Source organism: Nycticebus coucang, chromosome 15 (assembly GCF_027406575.1).
Source record: "Nycticebus coucang isolate mNycCou1 chromosome 15, mNycCou1.pri, whole genome shotgun sequence".
NCBI lineage: Eukaryota > Metazoa > Chordata > Mammalia > Primates > Lorisidae > Nycticebus > Nycticebus coucang.
In genome coordinates this window covers 37,689,579-37,711,456 of record NC_069794.1, presented here as the reverse complement: position 1 = coordinate 37,711,456, position 21,878 = coordinate 37,689,579, and the positions used below count along the sequence as shown (strand labels likewise).

General features: G+C 42.3%; 1 protein-coding gene across 2 annotated transcripts in view; it reads left to right on the top strand.

The window, feature by feature from the left end:
- The window catches only part of PIBF1 (progesterone immunomodulatory binding factor 1), a 272,823-nt gene extending 252,994 nt beyond the window's left edge, over positions 1 to 19,829 (top strand). For both annotated transcript variants that reach the window (XM_053563838.1, XM_053563840.1), the window contains one exon: positions 19,539 to 19,829. In XM_053563838.1, coding sequence (XP_053419813.1) covers positions 19,539 to 19,589 — 51 coding nt within the window. In that variant the 3' untranslated portion in view covers positions 19,590 to 19,829. The remainder of the gene's footprint in view (positions 1 to 19,538) is intronic.
- The last annotated feature ends 2,049 nt before the right edge of the window (positions 19,830 to 21,878 follow it).

Here is a 21,878-nt window from a genome sequence, read left to right as displayed (position 1 = left end):
GGTCGGAAAGATAGTAAGGCATCGTCAGTATATGGAATGTGAAGTGTCTGAATTATGAATTAAAGTGACTTTATGATGGACTTTAGGTCTCGGCTGTATCTGCTATCTCATTATCTAACATATGTCAGATGAGTAGATATAGTTTATATAATTTATATCTAAGTGGTTATGTGAACTTTGTGATTCCCTAGAAGTGCTTTAGAGAGCTATATGTGATCATCTGGAAGAAAGAAAATATTCAAATAAGTACAGTTCAATTCAGCAAGTATGTACCACCTATATATATGCAAGAGCTTGTGCTAGACATTATGAGATCATTGAGACAGAATCAGCTCTAAAAATGCTGCTCCTCTAGAATCAAGGATGATAAATAAATAATACTATATGGCAAGATTGGATGATCTACTTTAAAGGAAATACAAATTGACAAGGAAATTCCAAAAAAGAATAGATACTGTAGCCAGGCGTGGTGGCTCATGCCTGTAATCCCAGCACTTGGGGAGGCTCAGGAACTCATGCCTATAATCCAGAACTTTGAGAGGCTCAAGAGCTTGTGCCTATAATCCTGGCACTTTGGGAGCCTCGGGAGAGTGGATCACCTGAGCAAGAACAAGACCCCATCTCTACTAAAAGTAGAAAAATTTGCTGGGCATTGTGGCAGATGCCGTTAGTCCCAGCTACCTGGGAGGCTGAGGCAGAAGGATTGCTTGAGCCCAGGAGTTTGAGGTTGCTGTGAGCTTGGAAGCCATGTACCCAGAGCAATTGAGTGAGAAGCTATCTCAAAAAGAAAAAAAAAAAAAAGAAAAAGAATAGGGTGGTGCCCCCATATGCCAGAGGTGGTGGTGGGTTCAAACCCAGCCTCAGCCAAAAACTGCAAAAAAAAAAGAATAGACACTGTGATAGGCTCCAGGCTGCCCTGTCAGAAAGGAAGTAGGAAGGGTGGCGCCTGTGGCTCAGTGGGTAGGGCGCCGGCCCCATATACCAAGGGTGGCAAGTTCAAACCTGACCCCAGCCAAACTGCAACAAAAAATAGCCGGGCATTGTGGTGGGTGCCTGTAGTCCCAGCTACTCGGGAGGCTGAGGCAAGAGAATCGCCTAAGTCCAGGAGTTCGAGTTTGCTGTGAGCTGTGACGCCACTGCACTCTATCGAGGGCAAGACTTTGTCTCTAAAAAAAGGAAGGAAGTAGGAAGTTTATGAGTTTGGCTTTGAAGAATCCATGTGATTTTGACAGATGATCAGAACTATTTAAGAATTTCCAAGGACAAAGAAAGTACATTATTCATAAAATATATTCTCAGTTGTATTCCTTTTCATTATTCAAAAATAAGATGTCTTAGGCTCGGCGCCTGTAGCATAGTGGTTATGGCACCAGCCACATACACCAAGGCTGGCGGGTTCGAACCCAGCCTGGGCCAGCTAATCAATAGTGACAGCCGCAACAAAAAAAAATCAGGGTGTTGTGGCAGGCGCCTGTAGTCCCAGCTCTTTGGGAGGCTAAGGCAAGAGAATCACTTAAGCCTAAGAGTTGGAGGTTGCTGTGAGCTGTGACACTACGGCACTCTACAGAGGGCAACATAATGAGACTCTGTCTAAAAAAAAGAATAAGATGTCTAATATGTATTTTCTGTATCTAGGCTTTGTTCATTTCTTACTATATTCTTATGTCTGACCTTAGTCATTTCACCACCCATTGACACTTTCCCTCAAGACAAAAGGGAATTAGATGATATCCACAGCAGTTAAATTAGTAGACACAGAAAGTAAAATGGTGGCAGCGCCTGTGGCTCAAAAGAGTAGGGCGCTGGCCCCATATGCCGGAGGTGGCAGGTTCAAACCCAGCCCCGGCCAAAAACTGCGAAAAAAAAAAAAGAAAGTAAAATGGTGGTTGCCTGGGGCTATCTGGGCATGGGGACTTATTGCTTAATAGGTAGAGAGATTCATTTATGCAAGGTACAAAGAGTTCTGTGGCTAGATAGTAGTGATGGTTGCATAATACTGTGAATGTACTTAATGCCACTGATCTATACATTTAGAAAGATCAGGATGGTAAATTTTATGTTGTATGTTATCTTACCATAATCTGTTTTTTTTTTTTTTTTTTTTTGTAGAGACAAGAGTCTCACCTTATCGCCCTTGGTAGAGTGTTATGGCATCACACAGCTCACAGCAACCTCCAACTACTGGGCTTCGGCAATTCTCCTGCCTCAGCCTCCCAAGTAGCTGAGACTACAGGCACCCGCCACAACGCCTGGCTATTTTTTTGTTGCAGTTTGGCCGGGGCCGGGTTTGAACCCGCCACCCTCAGTATATGGGTCCGGCGCCCTACCCGCTGAGCCACAGGTGCCGCCCGACCATAATCTGTTTTTAAATTTTTTTTTTTTTTTTTCGAGACAGTCTCAGTTTGTCACTCTCGGTAGAGTGCTCTGGCGTCATAGCTCACAACAACGTCCGACTCTTGGGATTAACAATTCTCTTGCCTCAGCCTCCTGAGTAGCTGGGACTGCTGACACCTGCTACAACACTTGGCTACTTTTAGAGACAGGGTCTCACTCTTGCTCAGGCTGGTCTCGAACCTCTGAGCTCAGGCAGTCCACCTGCCTTGGCCTCCCAGAGTGCTAGGATTACAGGAGTGAGCCACCATGCTCAGCCTTGCTTTTAAAATTTTTTTAAGGATATGGGTTATAGGCTTGGTGCCTGTGGCTCAAGAGGCTAAGGCACCAGCCACATACACCTGAGCTGGCAGGTTCGAATCCAGCCTGGGCCCGCCAAACTACAATGACGGCTACAACCAAAAAAATAGCTGCACGTTGTGGCGGGCGCCTGTAGTCCCAGCTACTTGGGAGGAAGAGGCAGGAGAATCGCTTGAGCCCAGGAGTTTGAGGTTGCCGTGAGCTATGATGCCACAGCACTCTACCCAGGGCAACAACTTGAGGCTCTGTCTCAAAAAAAAAAAAAAGTATAGGTTATAATAATAGTTCTTCTTGGGCCAGACATGGTATCTCACACCTGTAAACCCAGCACTCTGGGAGGCCAAGGTGGGCAAATTTCCTGAGCTCACAAGGGAGACCAACCAGCCTAAGCTAGAGTGAGACCCAGCCTCTAAAAATAGCCAGGGGTTGTGGTGGGCACCTATAATCCCAGTTGAGTCAACCTCCCTTCCTACTTGGGAGGCTGAGGCAAGGAATTACTTGAGCCTATGAGTCTGAGGTTGCTGTAAACTATGATGCCATGGCACTCTACCAAGGTCAACAAAGTGAGACTCTGTCTCCAAATGAAAAAATATATATATATTTCTTCTTGGGGCCAGACATGGTGACTCAAAACACCTATAATCCCAGCATTATGGGATGCCAAGGCGGGTAGATCACCTGAGCTCAGGAGTTCAAGACCAACCTGAGCAAAGCAAGACCCTGTCTCTACTAATAGCCAGGTGTTATGTCAGGCACCTATATTTCCAGCTACTTGGGAGGCTGAGGCAAGGGGATCCCTTGAGCCAAAGAGTTTGAGGTTACTGTGAGCTATGACACCACAACACTCAACCCCAGGGCAACTGAGTAAGATTCTTCCTCAAAAAAAAAATAGTTCTTATTACTTGTTCATGTGGAGAAGTTTATAATTTTATAAGCATGGAATTTAGCAATATTTCTTATATAAAAATATATATATATATGTACAGTTGTATGTATTTAAACAAGTGACACAGGACGCCATACTCAGTAGCATTACCAGAGTCATGTCCTAACTCTTTGCCTCCCAACACTTTTTTTTTTTTTTGGTAGAGAGAGGGTCTCACTTTATTGCCCTCAATAGAGTGCTGTGACGTCACAGCTCACAGCAACTTCCAGCTCTTGGGTTTAGGTGATTCTCTTGCCTCAGCTTCCCAAGTAGCCTCCCAACATTTTTAACACCCTAACATACAAGAGAAAACTGTAACATTTGTATGGCATAAACAACCTGAACTTTGCTGTAGACTGAAGGGATTTTAGCCACCCCAAGAACTGGTTCCTGAGGTCAGTAGCTCAACATACCTCTACATCCTTCTCATCACATTTTTGTGGAAGCTCTGATCTCACTTTTTAATGTCCAATGTGAACTCATTTTACCAAACTATGGCCAGACCTCAATATTCTATCTATATACATGTAAATTCTTAAAATATTAATTTTCAATTTCTATTGGTGACTTAGTGCTCATAGCTCAAGCGGCTAGGGTGCCAGCCATACTACACCAAAGATGGTGGGTTTGAATCCAGCTTGGCCTGCCAAACAACAATGACAATTGCAACCAAAAAATAGCCAGGCATTGTGGCGGGCGCCTATAGTCCCAGCTACTTGAGAGGCGGAGACAGGAGACTCACTTGAGCCCAGGAGTTGGAGGTTGCTGTGAGATGTGATGCCACAGCACTCTACCCAGGGCCACAGCTTGAGGCTCTGTCTCAAAAAAAAAAAAAAAAAATACTAATTGCAACCTCTTTTTTTTTCTTTTTGAGACCGAGTCACACTTTGTCACCCTGGGTAAAGTGTCATGGCGTCGTATCTCACAACATCAAACTCTTGGACTCAAGTGATCCTCTTGCCTCAGCCTCCCCACTAGCTGGGACTACAGGCACCTGCCACAATGCCTAGCTATTTTTAAAGACCAGGTCTTGGGTGGTGCCTGTGGCTGAAAGGCTCAAAGGGGTAGGGCGCCAGTCCCATATACCGGAGGTGGAAGGTTCAAACCCAGCCCCTGCTAAAAAGCACAAAAAAAAAAGAGCCTTGCTCTTGCTCAGGCTGGTCTGGAACCCCTGAGCTCAAGCAGTCTACCTGCCATGACCTTCCAGAGTGCTAGGATTACAAGGATGAACCACCTCGCCTAGCCTCTTTCTGATGTAATTTAGCTGGTAAGCTGAATTAAGTAAGCTTAGAAATAGGCTTGAATGATCTCAGAGGGCCCAGGAGTTGATAAAGGCTTAGAAACTTTCAGTGTCTGGAATTTAGGATCATCACTAATGACTAACACTTTACTAAACTATCTGTAAATAAAGAGTATACATTTAATGAGAATCAGATCAACTTCTCAGAAATACTATTATCTACTTGGAATTTGTTGAAATTTTAGTAGCGATGACACTTAAATACTAATGTAAAGCCCAGATAAACAATACTCAACTCACTTTTATTGGGCCCTGCCTACCAGGACTCATAGTATATATTTGATCCCTAGTTTATAACTTTTTCCAAAAACAAAGTATATCTACAAAATATAGTCTTTCTTTTCCTTAGAAAAGAAAGTAGTACTGGTTAAACACTAATAGATTCTTAATCTCTAGCTCTTTTTCTCTGGATTCCAAGAGTAATCCACCAGGCTTATTATGTCTGTATCAGTCATCATTCTTTCTAATTTTAACAAACTTTCTCAATGTAATATAATCCCCAAGTTACATATTAATGCTTTAGTTGGCTACTTCTGGATGGCACAAAGGTACCTATCTTATCAGTTATTTGCCTCCAAAATCACCCTGTAATCACATTGTAACATAGTAAATTACCTCTGGTAGGTTTCCAGTTCATCTTGTCGTTTGTCTCTAGTCCTCCTTTCTGAGTTCCTCCTAGATCAGACATATAGTTTACTTTGGGGCTTGTTAACACTCCACTAACAATTCAAAGTTCCTATTAATTTGCACTAACTTTATAAAATGTCATATATATTTAGCTTTAACCAGCATATAAAATTTAAGGCAGTGTTTCCAGTATAAAAGGTTACCTTGTGGGCCAGGTGTGATGGCTAAGGTCTGTAATCCCAGCCAGTACTCTGGGAGACCAAGATGGAAAGACTACTTGAGTCTAGGAGTTCAAGACCAACCTTGGGAACATAGCAGGACCTCATCTCCACAAAAATATTTACAAGTAAAAATTTAGGCCAGGAAGTAAAAACATTGTTGCTCACACCTGTCATCCTAGCATTCTGGGAGGCTGAGGCGGGCTCTGGAGTTCAAGATCTGAGCAAGAGAGAGACCCAGTCTCTACTAAAAATAGAAAAACTAGCTGAGTATTGTGGTGGGCACTAGTATTCCCATCTACCCAGGAGACTGAGGCAAAAGGATCGCTTGAGCCCAGGAGTCTGAGGTTGCTGTGAGCTATGATGTCACCGCATTCTACCCAGGGCAACACTGTCTCAAAAAAAAAAAAAAAATTTAATCTGGTGTGGTAGTTTGCACCTATAATTCTAGCTACTAGGGAGGATGAGGCAGAAGAATCTCTTGAGCCCAGAAGTTCAAAGTTCATACTACTGCATTCCATGCTGAGTGACACAGTAAGCCTCTGTCTCTTAAAAAAAAAAAAAAAAAAAAAGAGGGCGGCACCTGTGGCTCAAGGAGTAGGGTGCCGGTCCCATACGCCGGAGGTGGCGGGTTCAAACCTAGCCCCTGCCAAAAACCACAAAAAAAAAAAAAAAAAGAAAGAAAGAAAATTTACCTTTATATAATCTCTATGTCTAAATATAATGTTAACATATTATGTTATTTTATTTAAATGCATGTTTATTTATCTTAAAACTTTTTTTTTTTTTTTTTTCTGTAGAGACAGAGTCTCACTGTACCGCCCTCGGGTAGAGTGCCGTGGCGTCACACGGCTCACAGCAACCTCCAGCTCTTGGGCTTAAGCGATTCTCTTGCCTCAGCCTCCCGAGTAGCTGGGACTACAGGCGCCCACCACAACACCCGGCTATTTTTTTGTTGCAGTTTGGCCGGGGCTGGGTTTGAACCCGCCACCCTCGGCATATGGGGCCGGCGCCTTACTCACTGAGCCACAGGCGCCGCCCAACTTTTTTTTTTTTTTAATTGAGACAGAGTCTTACTTTGTTGCCCTCGGTAGAATGCCATGGCATCACAGCTCACAGCAACCTCCAGCTCTTGGGCTTAAGTGATTCTCTTGCCTCAGCCTCCGGAATAGCTGGGACTACAGGCACCTACTATACCACCCAGCTATTTTTTTTGTTTTTAGCAGGCCGGGGCTGGGTTCGAACCCAATCAGCCCTGGTACATATGGCCAGCACCCTACCCACTAAGCTACAGGCACCACCCTATCTTAAAATTCTTAAATAAGGGGGTGGCGCCTGTGGCTCAAGGAGTAGGGTGCCAGTCCCATATGCCGGAGGTGGTAGGTTCAAACCCAGCCCTGGCCAAAAAAAAAAAAAAAAAAAAAAAATGTTTAAAATTCTTAAATAAGGACCCTCCTCAGTTAAAAACTTAATTCTGTTAATAACTGCAGAGACATACCAAATTTTGTTGCCTTAAAGATCATCTTAGGGATAAGAAGAATAACTTTATTAAGATAGTAGTGGCTTGGCACCTGTGACTCAAGCAGCTAAGGCGCCAGCCACATACACCTGAGCTGGCAGGTTCAAATCCAGCCCGGGCCCGCCAAACAACAATGACAGCTGCAACCAAAAAATAGCCGGGCGTTGTGGCGGGCACCTGTAGTCCCAGCTACTTGGGAGGCAGAGGCAGGAGACTCACTTGAGCCCAGGAGCTGGAGGTTGATGTGAGCTGTGATGCCACAGCACTCTACCCAGGACCACAGCTTGAGGCTCTGTCTCAAAAAAAAAAAAAAAAGATAGTAGTATAGGCCAGGCATGATGACTCACACCTATAATCTAGCACTCTGAGGCCAAGGGCAGTGGATTGCTTGAGCTCAGGAGTTCAAAGACCAGACTGAGCAAGAGAGAGACCTCATCTCTACTAAAAATAGGAAAAATAAAAAATTAGCTGGGTAGGCTCAGTGCCTGTAGCTCAAGTGTCTAAGGTGCTAGACACATACACCAGAGCTGGCAGGTTGGAATCCGGGCCAGGCCTGCCAAACAATGACAACTACAATCAAAAAATAGCCGGCATGGGGTGGCTCCTGTGGCTCAGTGGGTAGGGTGCCAGCCCCATATACCGAGGGTGGTGGGTTCAAGCCCAGCCCCGGCCAAACTGCAACAAAAAAATAGCCAGGTGTTGTGGTGGCTGCCTGTAGTCCCAGCTACTCGGGAAGCTGAGACAGGAGGCTTAGGCTCCTCCTAAGCCCAGGAGTTGGAGGTTGCTGTGAGCTGTGTGATGCCACGGCACTCTACCGAGGGCGATAAAGTGAGACTCTGCCTCTACAAAAAATAAATGAATAAATAAATAAATAAATAAAAAATAGCCAGCGTGGTAGGGGGCACCTGTGGTCCCAGCTACTCTGGAGGCTGAGGCAAGAGAATCGCCTAAGCCCAGGAGTTGGAGGTTGCTGTGAGCTGTGATGCCATGACACTCTACTGAGGGTGATAAAGTGAGACTCTGTCTCAAAAAAAAAAAAAAATTAGTTGGGTGTTTGTGGCAGGTGCCTGTAATCCTGAGGCAAGCCTTCCAAGTTGATGAGACGAAAGTCAGACTCTCTCACCAAAAAAAAAATATATATATAAATATATATATATGTATATATAAAAGAAACACAGTTGTTCAAACAAAAAAGAGTGAAATTACCAAAATGAAAATAATTATATGTCTGAATTATTTTGTCATGCCCATTTTATAGTTTTTTTGTTTGTTTTGTTTTCGTGGAGACAGTCTCATTTTATCGCCCTCGGTAGAGTGCCGTGGTGTCACACAACTCACAACAACCTCCAAGTCCTGGGCTTACTCGATTCTCTTGCCTCAGCCTGCCCAGTAGCTGGGACTATAGGTGCCCACCACAGCACCTGGCTATTTTTTTGTTGCAGTTTGGGTGGGGCCGGGTTCAAACCCACCACCCTTGGTATATGGGGCTGGCGCCCTACCCACTGAGCCACAGGTACCTCCCCATTTTATCTTTTTTTATTTTAAAAAAAGTGTTTTGTTTTTTTTTGTTTGTTTAGCTGGGTTTTTTGCTTTTTGAGACAGAGTCTAACTTTGTCACCCTTGATAGAATGCTGTGGCCTCATCATAGCTCACAGCAACCTCACATTCTTGTGCTCAAATGATCCCCTTGCCTCAGCTTCCCCAGTAACTGGGACTACAGGCACCCTCCACAAAACCCAGCTAATTTTTCCATTTTTTAGTAGAGACAGGGTCTTGTTCTTGCTTTTGCTCATGCTGGTCTCAAACTCATGAGCTCAAGAAATCCACCCACCTCATCCTCCCAGAGTGCTAGGATTCCAGGAGTGAGCCACCACATCCAGCCTTAAAAAAAGTTTTAATAGGCCCATAACTCAAGGAGTAGGGCACCAGCCACATATACCAAAGCTGGCAGGTTCGAGCCTGGCCTGGGCCTGCCAAACAACAACGACAACTGCAACCAAAAAATAGCCGGGCATAGTGGTGGGCGCCTGTAATCCCAGCTCCTTGGGGGGCTGAGGCAAGAGAAGTGCTTAAGCCCAAGAGTTTGAGGTTTCTGTGAGCTGTGGCACTCCACCGAGGGTGACATAGTGAGACTGTCTCAAAAAAAAAAGTTTTTAATAAATTTTTTAATAATTTTTTTTTTTAGAGACAGGGCCTTGCCATGTAACCTAGGCTGGTCTCAAACTCCTGGCCCAGTGTCCATTTTATTCAACAGCCATCTAACAAGAGTCAGAAAACTCTTCCTTTCAAGGGCATGATGGTAAATATTTTAGGCTTTGTGTGTCCCATACTGTCTCTATTGCATATTCTATTGCATACTGTCTCTATTGCATATTCTCTATTGTTCTTACCTTTCTTTACAAATGTCAAAACTGTTCTCAGCAGGCAGTGCATTCAGAAACAGACCATGGACCATAATTGCCAGTCTGTGATCAAATTTTATTCAAGTTGCTCAGTACCAATCAAGAGTTGGTAAAGGCTTAGAAACGTCCAGTGTTTAGGGCTTAAGATAATTGCTAATTGCTAACACATTACTAACTAAACTATTGGGAAATAATGTACATTTCATGAGAATCAAATCAACTTTTCAAACATACTGTTATGTACTTGGAATTTGATGAAATTCTGGCAGTAATGACACTTAGATACTAATGTAGATGAAATATCACTGTGACATATTCCATTCTCATGTAACTGAGAATCTAAATTTCGGACAATAATGTGATTGAGAGCAGAAATTCACCAATAAAAAGACTGAACATGTCTTTGAATGATATGAGTAAACTTGAATTCATACTGCAGAATATGCTGCTGCTATGCCTTGCAGTTACTTTTATTTCTGCACAATAACTGGGCTGTTCCTTAGTATCATATCCACAGAGCTTATAAAGGATATCATTACCTGATTTTTTTTTTTTTTGAGATGGATTCTTACTTTGTCAGCCTCAGTAGAATGCTGTGGCATCATAACTCACAGCAACCTCAAACTCTTGGGCTCAAGAGATTCTCTTGCCTCAGCCTCCCAAGTAGCTAGGACTACAGGCACCCGCCACAGCGCCCAGCTGTTTTTAGAGACAGGGTCTCTCACTTGCTCAGGCTGGTCTCAAACCTGTGAACTCAGGCAGTCCACCTGCCTCAGCTTCACAGAGTGCTAGGATTACAGGCATGAACCACCACACCCTGCCTTATTACCTGATTAATTGAAACTATATTATTGCATTACTGTATCTTCCTTCATATTGCAAACTGGAGATGCTTGAATATAGACTTGCATGAGATTTTATGTCCAGACTTAAATAATACTGAGAGGCTCCATCATAACAGAACCAAACAACATTCATTCATTCATTCAAAAAATGCTTACTGAGCACTTCGTTCTAATAACTATTCTAGGCAGTAGAGATATGAAAATTCCTGCCTCCATGGAGCTTATATTCTTGCATGAAAATAGACTATAAACTACCCAACAAAAAAAAAGTAAATTATGCGGGATATGAAAATGTGACAAATGCTATGGAGAAAGATAAAATAAGGAGTCGAGGGATCACTTCCCTGAGAAGGTGACACTGAAGTACACTTAAAAGGAATAATAGCAAGTGCCCCAGATTTTTAAGCAGCTGGGTTTTTCTAGAAGCTATTATCATCTTATAATAGTAAGAAAATTTTCAGTGTCGTTTTACCCAGATAAAAATAAATTCTGATGGAAACCTGCTTTGCTATTAAATACATAAGAAATTAGATTTTCTTAGATTTTCTTGGTTTGGTAGGGGGTTGTTTTGTTTTTTAGAGACAAAGTCTCGCACTGTCACCCTGGATAGAGTGCCATGGCATCATCATGGCTCACAACAACCTCAAACTCTTGGTCTCAAGAGAATCTCTTGCTTCAGCCTCCGAGTAGCTGGGACTACAGGCATGCACCTCCATGCTTAGCTAGTGTTTTCTATTTTTTTTTTTTTTTTTTTAAGACAGAGTGTCACTATGTTGCCCTTGGTAGAGTGCTGTGGCGTCACAGCTCACAGCAACCTCCAACTCTTGGGCTTAAGCGATTCTCTTGCCTCAGCCTCCCAAGTAGCTGGGACTATAGGCGCCTGCCACAACGCCTGGCTATTTTTGTTGTTGTTGTCGTTGTTGTTGTTGTTGTTGCAGTTGTCGTTGTTGTTCAGCTGGCCTGGGCCGGGCTCAAACCCAACACTCTTGGTGTATGTGGCTAGCACCGTAACCACTGTGCTATGGGCGCCAAGCCTATTCTTTTTTTTTTTTTTGTTAGTAGATACTGGCTCACACTCTTGCTCAGGCTGGTCCCAAACTCCTGAGCTCAAGCAATCCACTCGCCTCAGCCTCCCAGAGTGCTAGGATCACAGGCTTGTTCCACTGCACCTAGCTGAAATTAGACTTTCTTTTCATCTTTCCTATTTAAGATGACATGAAGCCAGTAGTCTCAGCTACTCAGAAGGCTGAGACAAAAGGATCACTTGAGCCAGTAATACCAGGCTGCAGTGAGCTCCGATTAGGCAACTACACTCCAGCCTGTGCAACAGAGCAAGATGTTGTCAAAAAAATAAAAATAAAGGCCGGGTGGCCGTGGCTCTTACCTGTAATCCCAGCACTGTGGGAGGCCGAGGCGGGTGGATTGCTTGAGCTCACAAGTTCAAGACCAGCATGAGCAAAAGCAAGACCCAGTCGCTACGAAAAACAGAAAAACGGAGGCAAGAGGATCACTTGGGCCCAAGAGTTGTAGGTTGCTATGTGCTATGACACCACTGCCCTCTAACCAGGTTGACAGCTTAAGACTCAGTCTCAAAAAAATAAAAATAAAAAAGATGGGCAGCAAAGTCCAAGTAGCTAACACTGGAAACAAAATGCTTTTCCAGCATTGCTGCCGCCATTTCTCAAAGCTGAAAAAATAAAAAGAACTCTTGGCCTTTTTTTTGGTTTGTTTATTGTAGTAAAAAACACATGAACGTTACCATCTTGAGCAATTCATTAGAGCTAAGTATTTTCAATGTTGCGAGACAGAACACCAGAACTTTTTCCATTTTGCAAAACTGAACCTCTATACCAATTAAATAATCCCCTTTACCCCTCTCCACAGCCCCTGGTAACCACCATTCTACTTTATATTTGTATGAGTTTGACTACTGTAGATTTTTTTTTTTTTTTTTTTTTTGCTGTTTTTGGCCGGGATCGAGTTTGAATCTGCCACCTCCGGTATATGGGACTGGTACCCTACTCCTTTGAACCACTTTAGTCATCTTCTGTCACTATCTTATTTCACTGAGCATAATAACATAGCAACATAGAAGGTTCATCTACGTTGAATTCAGTTGCTGTTATGGAATTGTCGTTTGGGTCTATGCCATACTCTTGAAAAAGTAATCCTTTATTTAAGCCTTATTCCAGGCACTGGCTCCCTTCCCTTGAGTGGCCCATAGTCTAGTAATGGAAACTGTGTATCATAATACAATATGATAAATACCGAATAGGGGACAAGTACAGAAACCCATGAGGATCACATTTGTATTCTCAGACCTTGACAGAAACATTGAAAGGTGAATTACAGAAATGGAAAGAAAGAGGCAGCATCCTTTTATATTAATTCAAGCAGAAATTAATAAGGTAGTGGTGAAAAGAGGAGAAAGTGACAGCTGGAGGGATAAATTGGAGTGAAGAAAAGACACTTGTGGGCAGCGCCTGTGGCTCAAGGAGTAGGGCGCTGGTCCCATATGCCGGAGGTGGTGGGTTCAAACCTAGCCCCGGCCAAAAACCAAAAAAAAAAAAAAGAAAAGACACTTCCGCAGAGAAAAGAAGGGCAGATACAAGGTACTACTTGCTAACCAAGTAAAAGTGGAGTGCAGGAGGCATGCCTGAACTGGAAGAGCTATTGTTTTACTTGATAAATGCACTTCTTAATTGCTATGCTTATGTGCTTCTTGGAATATGAAGGCAAATAAGATTACGTAGAAGAAAATCTGAAAATTAAGAGAAAATGTGAACATCACCACAGAAATTATTTTCAAATATGGTCTTTGGGGGCGGCGCCTGTGGCTCAGTGAGTAGGGCACCGGCCCCATATACCGAGGGTGGCAGGTTCAAACCCAGCCCCGGCCAAACTGCAACAAAAAAAATAGCCGGGCGTTGTGGCGGGTGCCTGTAGTCCCAGCTACTCGGGAGGCTGAGGCAGGAGAATCGCCTAAGCCCAGGAGTTGGAGGTTGCTGTGAGCTGTGTGACACCACAGCACTCTACCGAGGGCAATAAAGTGAAACTCTGTCTCTACAAAAAAAATAAATAAAATAATATGGTCTTTGAAGTTATTTTGTATCATATAATTAGAAAAAGTTCTAAGATTTTGTTTTACCTTTAAAAACTGAAGCTTAGGCTAAGAAATATTAATTGATATTTAAAAATTCAATATCCAGTTGTATCCAATGTCAAAACTGTAGGTGATACAGGGACCAGCTACCCAAATCCTCTCATTAATATATAAAGCATTTAAATTTAAACTTATAGTAGATCCATATTCATCAAAACTGGTTTTTAAAAAAATGACAAAGAGGGTCGGCGCATGTGGCTCAGTGAGTAGGGCACCAGCCCCACATGAGGGTGGTGGGTTCTAACCCAGCCCTGGCCAAACTGCAAAAAAAAAATAGTTAGCACTTGTTGAGATCCAAGTGCTTCATATACATCATGTCATTTTATTCTCTCATCAGCCCTTGGAGATATATTACTGTATCCGTCACAGCCCTTTTAGCCTTTTAGGAACTGTCATACATTCTGAAAGCCTGTGGAAACCAACAAATAATGATGAACAAACATTTTAGGACTAGGAACTATGCAAAGCTACCACCACTCCAAAAGCAGAGAAGGAAGCCTTCTTAGGGAAACTTCTGTATTCTCTAGGAGAATTTAGCCACTGCCAAATCACAGCCAGACAAAGAGGAGCTGAGGAATAAACATCCAGGCTTTTTCTCTTCTCACCTTAGAAACTAGCTGTTTGCCACTAGTGAACCTCATTAAAAACCAGAAGGCACAGCTGACAGCCTCCTGTAGATCACAGAGTACCCAGAAAATGCAGCATAGTTATTTTTTATCCTCCCCAAATTGCATATGCAGTATCTGAGAAGTCATCAATTTCCCCTGCTTCACAAAGTTAATGAATAGCTGGAACCTGCACTTGAACCACTGTCCTATACTGTCCTCAAATCACAAAAATCAAAGGAGGCATGGCACTGAATTCCCGTTACTGGCCAGATACTTTCCTGTGTGCTGAAGATAACACGTAAAGTAAAATAAATGCCAAAAATTATCTGAGAATAAAAATCAGCATCCTGGGCGGTGCCTGTGGCTCAGTGGGTAGGGTGCCAGCCCCATATACCAAGAGTGGCGGGTTCAAACCCGGCCCTGGCCAAATGGCAACCAAAAAATAGCCGGGCGTTGTGGCAGGCACCTATAGTCCCAGCTACTCAGGAGGCTGAGGCAAGAGAATCACCTAAGCCCAGGAATTGGAGGTTGCTGTGAGCTGTGACTCCACAGCACTCTACCGAGGGCAATAAAGTGAGACTCTGTCTCTACAAAAAAAAAAAAATCAGCCTCCTTAGGACTAGTGTCCCAGTGGTAGTTTACCAGTTTTAGCGAATGGTTCATTTGCTCAAATACAGGCCTGGAGATGAGCATTTCAGGACTAATATATGCCCCTATGAAGTCATCAGGAGCCTAGGTTCTCCCTTTCTCTTCAACCATCCTTAGTGTCGATTCTATTCTTAGAAGTACAGTATAGTTGCTATAGCCTCAGCCATCACATATGCAGTCTAAGTAGAGAGCAAGAGGAAAGGAGGGTAAGTAGAAAATACTATCTCCCTTTCTAAAGTTTTCCCACAAGTTCTACCCAGCATCTTCAATTTACATTCCTTTGGCCAACACTTAGTCACATGATCACACCTAGCAAGGGAGGCTGATTAATGTCATTTTTAACTAGATGAGCTCATTGATCTACTACCCTGTTTCCCCGAAAATAAGACATCCTCTGAAAATAAGACCTACTTACAGGAAAGATAAGACGTCCCCTGAAAATAAGACCTAGCACATCTTTGGGAGCACACCTTCAAATAAGACACTGTCTTATTTTCGGGGAAACAGGGTAATATCAGAGTTCTGTAATTAAGAAGGGGGAAAATAGATAATAGGGTAGATAATCATCAGCCTCCATCACAGGATCTGATTCATTTTTTTTGTGTGTTTTTTTTTTGTTTTTTTTTTTTGGCCGGGGCTAGGTTTGAACCTGCCACCTCCGGCATATGGGACCAGCACCCTACTCCTTGAGCCAAAGGCGCCGCCCAGGATCTGATTCATTTTTATAGCCCCAAACCCAACACAGGCATTGGCACAGAATAGGTGGCCAATTGAGTGCTGTTAAACTTATCTCAAGATTGAGAATTTAGTTAATGTAGGAGACTTTCAAGAAATAAGATTAAAGAAGTAAGTATAGGCCAAATTGTACAGGGCCCTGCCATCTAAATATATATAATCTTATTTCATGTAGTTAGAACATGACAATGATAATGAAATTCACCCAAAATAACCCGGGAAACAAACTTTGAAATTAAAATGGTTTTGATCAAAGATCTGAAAAGTGGGGCAGCGCCTGTGGTTCAATGAGGAGGGCGCCGGCCCCATATACCAAGGGTGGCAGGTTCAAACCCAGTCCCGGCCAAACTGCAACAAAAAATAGCCAGGTATTGTGGTGGGTACCTGTAGTCCCAGCTACTCTGGAGGCTGAGGCAAGAGAATTGCCTAACCCAAGAGCTGGAGGTTGCTGTGAGCTGTAACGCCATAGCACTCTACGAAAGGTGATAAAACAAGACTATCTCAAAAAAAAACTGAAAAGTCACATTGTGAAGTAGCAAAGCAGTTATACCAGGACAATTTTTAATTCCAAATGTTGTATTTACCTTCTCCCTGTGAACATACAGTAGCATTAAAAATTTTAGTAACAGGTGATGGAGAAACACAACTTGTCAAAATTTGCAGGATGCAGCAACATGAGTACTTAGAGGGAAATTTACAAAATTAAATGAGTATAATAGCAAAGAAGAAAGATCTAAAATCAGTAAGCTTCTGCCTTAGGAAACTAGAAAAAAAGAGCAAAGTAACCCCAAAGTAAATAGTAAAAAAGAAACAATAAAAATTAGAGCAGAGGGGTGGTGGTAGGAAAAAACTGGAGCAGAAATTAATGAAACTGGGAAATCTGTAGAGAAAACCAATAAAGCCCAAAATAGCTGCTTATTTGAAAAGATAATAAAATTGCCAAGGCTCTGGCAAACCTAAGACAAAAAGAGAACATAAATTACTGTATCAGAAATGAAAGAGTAGGCTAGGTGCGGTGGCTCACACCTGTAATCCTAGCACTTGGGAGGCCGAAGCCTGTGGATTGTCTGAGCTCACAAGTTCCAGACCAGCCTGCGCCAGTCTCTAAAAAATAGCCGGGCATTGTGGCAGGTGCCAATACTCCCACCTACTTGGGAAGTTGAGGCAAGAGAATCGCTTAAGCCCAAGAGTTTGAGCTGTGATACCACAGCACTCTACCAAGGATGACAAAGTGAGACTCTGTCTCACAAAAAAAAAGGATATTATGGAAAACTACCCCCACAAATTTGATAACCCAATGAATTGGATTAGTTTCTTGAAAGACAACACAATCTGCCAAAACTCACACAAGAAGAAATGGACCGTCTGAATAGGCCTATATCTGTTAAAGAAATTGAATCAATAATTCATAACTTTCCAAAACAGAAACCACCAGGTCCAAATGAGTTCACTGGAAAATTCGATCAAACATTTAAGGAAGAAATTGTATCAATTCTTTACAGTCTATTTCAGAACATACAAACAGAGGGAATACTTCCCCCACTGACTATAAAATCAGCATTACCTTGAGACCAAAACTAGATGAAGATATTATAGGAAAACTACAGACCAAGGCCAGGTGCAGTGGTTCATGCCTGTAAACCAAGCACTCTAAAAGGCTGAGGTGGAAAGATCACATGATCTGAGGAGCTTGAGACCAGGTTGAGCAAGAGCAAGCCCCATGTCTACTAAAAACAGAAAACTTAGCCAGACATGGTGGTATACACCTGCAGTCCCAGCTACCCAGAAGTCTGAGGAAAGATGATCATGATGCCTTGAGCCCAGCAGTTTGTGGTTGCAGTGAAATATGTTTTTGTGGTTACTTTTTTTTGTCACCCTTGGTAGAGTGCCATGGCATAGTAGCTCATAGCAACCTCAAACTCCTGGGCTCAAGCAATTCTCTTGCCTCAGCCTCCTAAGTAGGTGAGTCTACAGGCGCCTGCCACAATGCCTGGCTATTTTTAGTGACAGGGTCTCCCTCTTGATCAGGCTGGTCTTGACTCCATGATCTCAGGCAATCTACCTGCCTCAGCCTCCCAAGTGCTAGGATTATTGGCGTGACCCACCATGCCCAGCCTGCAGTGAAATATGTTGACACCACTGCACTCTAGCTGGGGCAACAGAGTGAGACCCTGTCTCAAAAAAAGAAAGAGAAGAAAAGAAAACTACAGGCCAGCATTTCTCATGAACATAGATGCAGAAATCTATGAGGATATTTAGGGCAGTGAAAATATTATTCATGGTACTATAATAGTAGATATGTATCATTTTACATTTGTCCAAACCTGTAGAATGTACAGCACCAAGAGTGAACACTAATGTAAACTGAACTTGGGTGATAGTGATGTATCAGTGTAGGTCCATCCAGTGTAACAGAGGTATTGCTGTGGTTAGGGATGTTGATAATGGAGGAGGCCATGTATGTGAAGAGGAGGGGCTAAATGGGATATTTCTATATCTTCCTCTCAATTTTGCTGTGCACCAAAATTTGCTGTAAAAAGTAAAGTCTTTAAAAAAAAGAAAAAGACTGGTAAAACTGACCAACATTCCTGGCCAAGTGATAATTCCATTTCTCATCACCAATGAATAAAATAGTATTCTGGCTTATTCTTTGATTTCTTTTGGCTTTGGTTAGGGTTGGCTACCCTTGAATTCTTTTGACAGACAGCACTTGGCCTTTTTGAGTGATTTCCTTATTTTGTCATGGAAGCTTCTTTCACCTTTAATACCAAGGACTTTGGACTTTCTTTTGAAGAAAGAACTAGTGAAGGCTCAGCACCCGTAGCACTCTGGTAACAGCGCCAGCCACATGCATAGAGGCTGGTGGGTTCAAGCCCAGCCCAGGCCAGCTAAACTACAATGACAACTGCAATAAGAAAATAGCTGAGCATTGTGGTGGGCGCCTGTAGTCCCAGCTACTTGAGAGGCTGAGGCAAGAGAATTGCTTAAGCCCAAGAGTTTGAGGTTGCTGTAAGCTGTGATGCCATGGCACTCTACCCACCATAACGCCCGGCTGTTTTTTGGTTGCAGCCATCATTGTTGTTTGGCAGGCCAGGGTTGGATTTGAACCCACCAGCTCAGGTGTATGTGGCTGGCGCCTTAGCCGCTTGAGCCACAGGCGCCGAGCCGCTTATCAATCTTAAATGCAAACACAAATCTGTACTTCAGTAGTTCTTTCTTTCTTTCTTTTTTTGTAGAGACAGAGTCTCACTGTACCGCCCTCGGGTAGAGTGCCGTGGCGTCACACGGCTCACAGCAACCTCTAACTTTTGGGCTTACGCGATTCTCTTGCCTCAGCCTCCCGAGCAGCTGGGACTACAGGCGCCCGCCACAACGCCCGGCTATTTTTCTGTTGCAGTTTGGCGGGGGCTGGGTTTGAACCCGCCACCCTCGGCATATGGGGCCGGCGCCCTACTCACTGAGCTACAGGTGCCGCCCCTTTCTTTCTTTTTTTTGAGACATATCTATGCAGTTGAAACAACTAAAAAGAAGTTCTGATCTTAGTTTTTTTGTTTCTCTTTGAAAATAAAATCAATTCATAAAAGTCTCTTCTATAGGAATATGTTAAATATAGGCTTTGAGCCAAAAAAACACAGATGTGTATATTTTCTATGTATATACCAGGTGGGAGATTATTTCAAACAAAAGACAAAACCTTTGCCCTTGAGTATCCTTCTGAATTATGAAAAGTAATTATTTATTGTATTTTACATTAAAAGCCCCATAGTTCTCTGAATTGCCTCTCATAAGCAATTTTCTTTGATTTTCTTTTTCTTTTCTTTTCTTCTTCTTTTTATGTTTTTGTTTTTGTTTTCTAGACTAAAAAAGAAGCACCGGAGTGGTCTAAGAAACAAAAGATGAAGACCTAGTGTTTTGGATGGAAAATGGTTGCGATATCATTATTTACTCCAGAAGAATTATTTCTGATGAAAAAGAAAGTTCATCTTAAAAAAAAAAAAAAAAAGAAAGTTCATCTTAATCATGTACTTGGCATTTTTCAAATAACTAATTTAATGTTCATTTCAACTAATGTGAAATTTACCAATTTCAGCATAATCAAAAATGTATAAATTATAAACAATATACTTTATTTTTTCTATTTTGTTACAATAAATATATATTCTCTGGTTTAAATTTTGGAATTTTTATAAATATTCTATGCATTTCAGATGTATGGGTTATAAATATTTTGGTGATATTTTCTAGAATTCATAAATTGAGTTTAAATGTCATAATACATATCAGGACACCTTAACATTTTTTAAAATTCAGCATCATTTGTGAAGTCTACTACAAGGCACTTCAAATGCCCAGTAATGGTCAGATATGTAGGCAGATGTGAACTGCTGATTCTTTCTCTGGGTTCTATTTTTTCATATATTACAAATAGTCATTAACTAATAAAATCTGGCAGAAAATATGTTACTCATTGGTAAAGTAGAAATTTGGTGAAAAGTCTTTTGCTACGTTGGTCATAACATTGCTGGTCCAGATGCAGTGTGGACCACATTTCTGGTCAGTGAGGAAAGAAAATCAGTAGGATTTTCTCTTTTTCTTGTCCATTCCTCACTGAAGTTGTATTATTTAAAAGAACGGAGGGGCCATGCACCCCTCGTGCCTGTAAGTCCTAGTTACTTGGGAGGCTAAAGCAAGAGGATCTCTTGAACCCAGGAGTTCTAGGCTGCAGTGAGCTGTGATCATGCCACTGCACTCTACCCTCTAAAAAGAAAAGAAAGGAAGGTAGGAAGCTGAGAGAAAAAGGGGGGGGGGAACCTCTACGTATGTGAATATATCAGGTTTTCTCAACAACTATTGACATTTTGGGCTGTACCGTTCCTTGTTGGGGATGGAAGTGAGAGTCAATCCTGCACATTATGTAATGTTTTTTTTGTTTGTTTTTCTTTTTTTTGTTGTTGTTGAGACAAGTCTCAACCTGTTGCCCTGGATAGAGTGCCATGGCATCACAGCAACCTCTAACTTGGGTTCAAGCGATCCTCTTGCCTCTGTTTTTCTATTTTTAGTAGAGACAGGGTCTTGCTTTTATTCAAGCTGGTCTTGAACTCGCAAGCTCAAGCAATCCACTCACCTTGGCCTCCCAGAGTGCTGGGATTACAGGCCTGAGCCGCCATGCCCGGCCTGTCGTTATGTAATTTTTAACAATATCTTTGGCCTTCACCATGAGATGCTGGTAGCAACACCCCCCACCCCCACCCGCAGTTTTGACAACCCAAAATGTCCTTTATGGGCATTTGGGTTGTTTCTACCTCTTAGCTATCATAAATCTTACTTCTTAACTCTTAACTCTCCTAATCATGGCATTTTCTTATTTAAAAATAGTCAAAGGTCATGGTTGCTCATGCCTGTGATCCTGGCTAGTTTTGGGAGGATCCCTTGAGGCCAGAAGTTCTAGACCAGCCTGGGTAACACAGGGAGACCCCTGTCTCTAAGGAAATAAAATAATGAAAACAAACAAAAATTAAAATTAAGCATATTAGTCTTATTTTTTCCTGATAAATGTTTTATGAAATGTTGCCCAGATGTAAGAGTAATTAGCTGCCATTATCAAGCCCAGTCGATCAGTTGCTGTGTTACATGCTTTCTACTCATTAATTTATTCAATCTTCAAAGTAACCCTGCCAAATAGGCCTTATCATTTTTAAAAAGAAAAAAAACAAGACTCAGAAAAAGTAATTTAATGGTCTAAGATCAGACACAAAATGAATAGAAATGGGTTTGAACCAAGTCTGTCTGATAACAGGGCTCAGCTCTTTACAGTATACCACACTGCTGCTCACACTTTGCTCCTTATTCTTGCCTCCCACCCTCAGTATCCTTGCCTCAGTACAATGCAAAGGAGGGAAAAAGTCTTGATCACACTCAAATTCCCTACAGATATTGTGTGTGCAGTGGCTGGATGGTCATCCATCATGAGTTTTAAGAAGGATTCCCACATTTAGGGGAGGTTGAAGTTGTTAACTAGCCGGGTTCCCTTTTCTTCGTGGCAGAAGCCTGGGGGTACCTATGAAACTTAGCATAGTTTTATTTTTGTTCAAGAGAAGTTCATAGATTATCAAATCTATTTCTAAAGAATTTCATGACTTACCAGGGCATAGTAGTGTGCACCTATAATTCTAGCTACTCTTGAGGATTGCTTGAGC